The sequence below is a fragment of the Gossypium arboreum genome, chromosome 1 (genome assembly GCF_025698485.1).
Source record: "Gossypium arboreum isolate Shixiya-1 chromosome 1, ASM2569848v2, whole genome shotgun sequence".
Classification (NCBI taxonomy): Eukaryota; Viridiplantae; Streptophyta; class Magnoliopsida; order Malvales; family Malvaceae; genus Gossypium; species Gossypium arboreum.
In genome coordinates this window covers 36868604-36875993 of record NC_069070.1, presented here as the reverse complement: position 1 = coordinate 36875993, position 7390 = coordinate 36868604, and the positions used below count along the sequence as shown (strand labels likewise).

The 7390-nt window shown below is 31.0% G+C and overlaps 1 protein-coding gene across 1 annotated transcript; it reads right to left on the bottom strand.

The window, feature by feature from the left end:
• Window positions 1-732: 732 nt before the first annotated feature.
• On the bottom strand, window positions 733-3603 carry LOC108464961 (1-aminocyclopropane-1-carboxylate synthase). The gene is made up of 4 exons (XM_017765243.2): window positions 3240-3603; window positions 3025-3156; window positions 2776-2936; window positions 733-2090 (listed from the first exon to the last, which is right to left on the bottom strand). Exons 1-4 carry the CDS (start codon window positions 3384-3386, stop codon window positions 1088-1090), a joined length of 1443 nt encoding a protein of 480 aa, XP_017620732.1. The 5' UTR covers window positions 3387-3603; the 3' UTR covers window positions 733-1087.
• Window positions 3604-7390: the final 3787 nt, after the last annotated feature.

The window sequence follows — 7390 nt, the reverse complement described above, 5'->3', positions numbered from 1 at the left end:
ACCATAAGGAATTGTAATGATTATATTGGCTATATTATTTGATAAACTTGATATAGAATAGAAAAGTTTCTTTTTTGTTGTTACATATCCATTAGAGAATTCACTCAAAAATACCACTTCAATTGTTTAAATCACATACATACAATCATTTTTTAGAATTATCCCTTTTAGAATTATCCCTTTCATATTTGTATGCTTTTTTATAACCCTAGCAAACTATGGTTTGGACAATCAAAAGTCCATCCTAACTCCAATATATATTGCACTAAAAGTGCTTCAACCCAAACACCCACATATAAGGCTAAAAACATACCATAGTACTATGTCATAAGGCAACGTATCATATTTCTGTTCAATGATATATTTCTGCTCAAAAAAAGCAGAATTAAATGGCATGCTATATGTGTCCTAGCTATTACACTAAGTTTCAAGGGCATTTCATATTCTTAAACATCTTAAACATTAGTAATTTCATAAATAAATTAAGAGATTGTCTTCATACATTTTATGTAAATACACATATAATTGTTTCTAATATGGCACAATGAATCTCATGTGAATTAGTATACATACCTCACGACATATAAATGTCTAACAATTACTTACTAGATTTATTGAACGTCGACTTTTAATGGCAACGATAATAGTTACTCAATTTATTGAATGTTACTATCAACTTCGTAGAAAAATTGAATACAAGAGATAATCCTTTATTTCAATCACTGAATGAGATTTAGGGTTAAAAATTCGGAACTAATATATTTTTTGTAACAAAGCCCTAATAAACAATACAAACAACCAACAACGGTATACTTGTGCACGAGAGCAGTGCTTTTCCAACATTTAACTTCCCTCACATTACACTTTATGAATGTAAGGAAAGACCAAAAAAGGAAATACAATAGTTGATGCATGAATCCATGGAGTCCCCCATGCGATGGAGAGCTTCCACCAAAAGGATGATAGTGTATGAGGTAACTCCATGAAAAAGAATGTCATCATATTCTCTATTTTTTTTTTTACAAATTAATTAAAAAAACGAATAAAATAAACTATCCTTTTCTCCGTTCATGTCGAAAACCGGTGTTCAAGTCCTGGCCCGAACGAGGGGTGATTGAGGTAATGGAGAATGTGGTGACATAATGCCAGCAGGTGACATGAAATCATCCATTCTTCGTGATAAGCTACGTGATAAGCTGAGTTTAAGGCTGCTTCGTCTGCATAACTTGCGAGGAACTATGGACTCATTGTTCTTAAGGATAAAGCTTCTAATCCTCGATAAAGCAACTTCCATGGTGTTATCATCCATATTAGCAAAACAAACCCTAAACCAACCAGGTTCATGACAATGAAAGGACGACCCTGGTGAAACATTAAGCTTTACTTCATTGATTATCACTCGCCACAAATCCATTTCAGCATCGAACGTCTTCTCTTTAAGAAGTTTACGAAGGTCCATCCATATAAACAACCCACCATTACTCTTCAATGAACCAATACCAACTTGTGAAAGACTCCATGTGAAATACTTGTGCCTTTTGAACAACTGTTCTTTGCTTTCCATGATGAAATTATGAATGAAATCATCATCGTTCAACATGGTAGCAATTAAATGCTGTGTTTGTGATGAAACCAACCCGTAACTTGACATTTTACGAGCACAATTCACCACTGCATCATTGTATGAATATACAATGCCAACTCTAAAACCAGGGAACCCCATGTCTTTAGAAAGACTGTAAACAATGTGGATTAAATCATGGTTGCATTCAACTTCTTGAATAACCTCTGAAATACTGACGAATTCAGGGTCTTTGAAGACTGTGGCGGCATAAATTTCGTCACCTATTAGGTGAATGTTCTTTTCGTTTATGAACTGCACGATGCTCTTCAATGTCTCTCGATCCATTATAGTTCCTAATGGATTTGATGGATTTGTTATGACTAAACCCTTGACTTTAAGGTTAGCTTCTTGAGCTTTTTCATATGCAGCTTCCATGGCGGTCCTAGTAATTTGGAAATTATGTGAACTTTCACAAATCACTGGTACAAGTTCAACTCCTGTTCTCCACCTTAAGTCACGATCAAATCTGCAAAATTATTAAAGCCGAAAAAACTTAAATTGAATCAACCTAAAACCGACCCTACTTGTCCTATACATACAGCTGTTATGATGGAGAGTTAGGTATAAAGAAGAAATGAAGATGATGATGACTACTCAACTTTCCATTAGTGTCCCACTAAGGATGATGAACCCTCATATTTATGATAAATCTTCTTATTTCTTTTCAATTTTCACTTTTTACCTACCAAGTTCCATCAATAATACAAAGATGGGCCATGAACTTTAAAGGGTTTTAACATCAAAAGAAAGGGTACAAGGCTGCTTTCAAAGTAAGGGACATGTGTGGGCATGGTGAATTTTACCCAGATTTCAATTTCCATCCCTCCCTTTGAAAAAATCCTAGGCGGCGATGTTGCCACATTTGACTTTACTGCTAAGTTGACTAAGTTTTCATTAAACTAATCTTAATTCATAATTTAACACTTAAGTACCAAATTCCTTCCTTCTTTTCTCTTGACTTCACATATGTAGGTTGGTTTGGGGACAAAAGGTCAATGTTGGTCATTGAAAATTCCAATTTGAGCTCTTTCTATTCACCTAATTTCCATTCTCTACTCGGTATTACAGGAACTGTATATTATTAAATGTATCAACTTAACCTCCCATATTATGTTTAAAGAAAAACCCAAAAAGGAATTTGATGAATTTACCCTGGATAATATGGAGTAGGAACTAATAATGCTTCACCAGGATCAGCCAAGCAAAAAGCCACCATTTCATGAGCACCAGTTGCTCCACCACTCATAACAATACGGTCTGGGTCAAATTTCACTCTATCTCCCCTCACTTTCCCCATAAATTTGGCAATAGCCTGGTGTAATAACATACACAAAGTATTGATTAATTACCATGTAATTAAAGAAACAAAAGAGAAACTGTGTTATTTTGCGTTGCCATACTTGTCTGAACTCAGGCATCCCATGATAATCCTGGAAAAGTGCAGTCTCTTTGAACCTGTTTACACCTTCTGCAGTACAAAGGGAAGCCTCTGGGTGTTCCATTAGCCACTTTTTGATGAATTCAAAACAAAGCTGGTAAACATAAACGCCATTAAAATCAATCAAAATTCTCAGTTTTTCTAAATAAAAAAAATACTGGGAAATGAAATACGTACCTGATTTTCAGCTAGACCCATTTGAATAACACCATCAGGTCTATCAATAGGGTGAAAAGGATTGGTTTCATATGCTTTCCATCCATCAAAATAAGGTGAGTTTTCACCATGACCATTACCAGTAGCAATCTTTGACATGGAAACCATTTTTTGTGAACTACAAAGAATCAACTAAAACAAAAAAACGAAACAAGTAACTACAGAAAAAATAGCTTTTTTTGAATGAAAAAGAATTTTGATTATATTAGTTGAACTCGGTGATGAGCTTGGTAGGTTATTTGTCCGCCTATTTATAGAGCGTTATTTCATAGTGTATTAATGTCTATGGTGAGTGGGGTCTACAAAAAGTTGAAAGTTCCATGAAAGAGGAGGAGGAAGATGAAGGACATATATATAGGTTAATTTTGTTATTAGTACCTACACTTTACAAAAGTTACTAATTTAATTTTTATACTTTAATTTGGTATTTTTAGTCTGCATTTTTTAAATATTAAAATTTCAATCCTCGCCAAATGATAAATGTTAAATTCATTAAGTTATGTTATTTTTAAAATCTGATGTGGCAAATATATTATCATATGTATAATATTATCTCAGCTTGTTATTTTCATATAATACTCACTAAAAATCCAATTAATGTGACTAATGACTAACCTTAGCTTCAAGACTGAAGAGTATAGAGATTTAGAATGATCCAATTAGAGAATATGGACTAAATCTATAATTGTACGTATAGTATATGACTAATAATTCAATTTAACCAAGCAAATTTAACTGTTAATGTTTGGATCAGAATTAAAATTTCAAAATTCAAAATGTAAGAGACTAAAATGGACAAATTCAAAAATACAATGATTAAAATTGATCAAATTAAAATATAGAAACTAAATTCATAACTTTCATAAAGTATAGAGACAAGTAATAGAATTTATCCTATATATGTTTGACAGGTTTCACCTTTAGGAATTTGGTGACCATTTTAAAATTAAAATTGATATTGGAAATTTAGAAAAAAAAAAGTTGAAATAAAAATTGAAGGTGGAATCCCCTTCTATTCTATTCTACTCCTATTAGGAATTACGACCAAAGAAAATAACATCATCGCAACATAATGGATGACAGATGTGAAGATTCAATCATGATTTAGTTGAATAAATAAATGAAGTTGAGAGACTCTTAGGCTTAATTATAGTAAAAGTATTGTACATGTCCCTATATTCTTAAAATGAGTATAGAGATGTTTGTACCTTTGACAAAAACAACCAAATCAGTAAAAATTATTAATATTTTAAAATTTAATTAAATGATGTATCGTTTAATTAGTGAATAAAATATAAAATCAAATCGAATTAAATAAAATTATTCAAATTTTAAAATAATGCGATTTGATTATTTTTAAACTACTATAATTTCAAATTGTATATAGTAAAATTTTCACTATTTTAAAAGAAAATCAAAATGCACTTTGTGGTATTATTCAAGGACATGTACAACATTTTTAAGATTTAAATTCAAATTTAATCATATTTAAATTTGATTATGATTGTAAGATGAAAGCAAAATTAAGTGGTTTTTTATTTATAAGTCTTTGATTGAGTTAGTGTTATGAGTTAATCAAGTACCAATTCAGTTGAGAAAAGACGAAAATATTCTCACTTTAGAAAGAAAATTATATTATTTTAAGGATATTTTTATCATTTTATATAAAAAATACAGGAATAACAAGATATAAATTTGTGCCTCTTTAATATTTGATAGTTATATTTTAACATTAAACCAAAGTCTCATTTATTATTTATATATTTTATTGTAAATATATTTGTTACATAAGTTTGGTTTTCACCCATAATCTAATATAGATGATGTTATTAATTGAGTTGTTGTCACAAGTCAAATCTATAATACCTCTATACCCGGTTCAACTCAAGGAACCTGATATAGAAATATTATATTTGGTGTCAAAGTGATTTTGGCTAATCAATAATATATTTGAACATTAAAAAAAATATATTTTTATAACTTATATTTTAGTCCCTACTACTTGGAACACACTTGATTTTCCTAAGTATATGTCATTCTATTCAAAATTTGAAACATACCCTCTTGGTACTTGGAGATGTGACGAGATGGATGCTCACAACCTCAATTACAACTCTTCAAAATCATTGTACCTAATCTGTGAACGGAAAATAAAACTCTACGCTGAGTAAAAACTCAATGATATTTTTATAATCCGAATATTTAAAGACAAGATAATATAATAAGCATAGTTAAATTATAAGGGCATATTAATGTTTAGTATCATATCTATCATTTTTCATTTATTAAACAATATCCCAATTCACACAATTGTTATATAAATGGTTATTCACATATCAAACTATATTTATTCGTACAATGGCATCAATCATACAATACTCAATTCATGAATACATCATTTCATACCATACTCAATTCATGAGTATATAATTCATATATTCTATGTATTGCAAACATATTTCACATTTTATTTTCAATTCAATATGTCATTTCCATTTCGCATACCATGTTATTCAATATCATTATAGAACTTTATTATTTATTTTCCCGTATTAACATGACGCAGACTTGGACAAATACAAGGATCCAACCAAAACACATCAGTTTGGCACTCAGTGCCTTATCGGATAATTCAAAGTAGTAAATTATTGACACCTAGTGTCTCATCTAATAAATCCGAAATAATAAATTGACACCCAATGTAACGCCCCCTTTACCCGAGACCGTCGCCGGAGTCGAGCACGAGGCATTACTAAACTTATTTGAGCACTTAAACAAATTCAAACAATTTATATCACACTTTCCAGACAAGCTATCCAACTGTGTCATAGTTTCTAAATAATTCATATCTCGAGTTATAAAACTCGAAATCCAAATCCGTAAATTTTATATAAATTTATACTCATATATCTACTTACCAATTTTTTTCTAGAATTTTTGGTCAAGCCAATTAGTACAGTTTATTATTTAAAATCTCCCCTGTTTCAGGGTTTGACTACTCTGACCTTTGTGTATTACGAATCAGATATCTCTCTGTACAGAGCTTCAATGACTATGCCGTTTGTCTCTAATAAAATAGACTCAATAAGGAATCTGTACATATAAATTATGACTTCTAATTATCTTTGTAAAATTTATGGTGAATTTCCAAAGTCAGAACAGGGGATCCAGAAATTGCTCTGGCCCTGTTTCACAAAAATTTAAACATCTCATAAAATATAGCTCATATACCTGTTTTGCTTCTTCCATATGAAAATAGACTCATCGAGATTCGATTCCATAATTTATTCATTATTTAATTCCATTTCTACTATTTTTAGTGATTTTTCAAAGTCAAACTACTGCTACTTACCGAAAACTATTTTAGTACAAATATTGTTAACTAGTTTATAACATCTTTACTTCAATTCATTCAAACTCTATACATGCCATATAAATCTTCAAACATAAAACAAAAGCTACCGAATTGATCTGGATAGTGTGCTTTGTTGTGTTGATCCGATCTACCCACTTCACTTCAAGTCAATCTACATAAAAATATTAAACACACACAAGTAAGCTTATTGAAGCTTAGTAAGTTCATAGGTTAAAAGTAATGCTTACCAAACATAATATTTCCAAACAATACCAAAACATTTACTAAAGTTTCCTGCGATTCACAACCATTGTTATAATAATTCACATAGTTGAGCTCAACAAGAATAACTACTCAATCTCTTTCATTTGGATCACTTCTCTTTATTTCTTATAATCAAATTAGGAAACGGCTACGAAATTTAGTACGTCGTTGCTCAATGCCACGATTCACAACTCAGTATGGTTTTCCTCATTGAAATACCATACCTACATTTTTTAACTCGGTATGGGAAATGCCATACCTACATTTCTTAACTCAAGATGGATTTGATAATACCATACCTACATTTCACATGACTCAGATGGATAATACCATACCTACATTTCACAACTCAGTATGGATGATACCATACCTACATTTCACACTTTGCCATGGAACAACCATGGTCTTATCCGTCAATTCATCACACGTCACGATACGAACGTACTCAATCCTGCGTTTTTCCTAATTTGCATTTCCACATTTATTCTTTCAT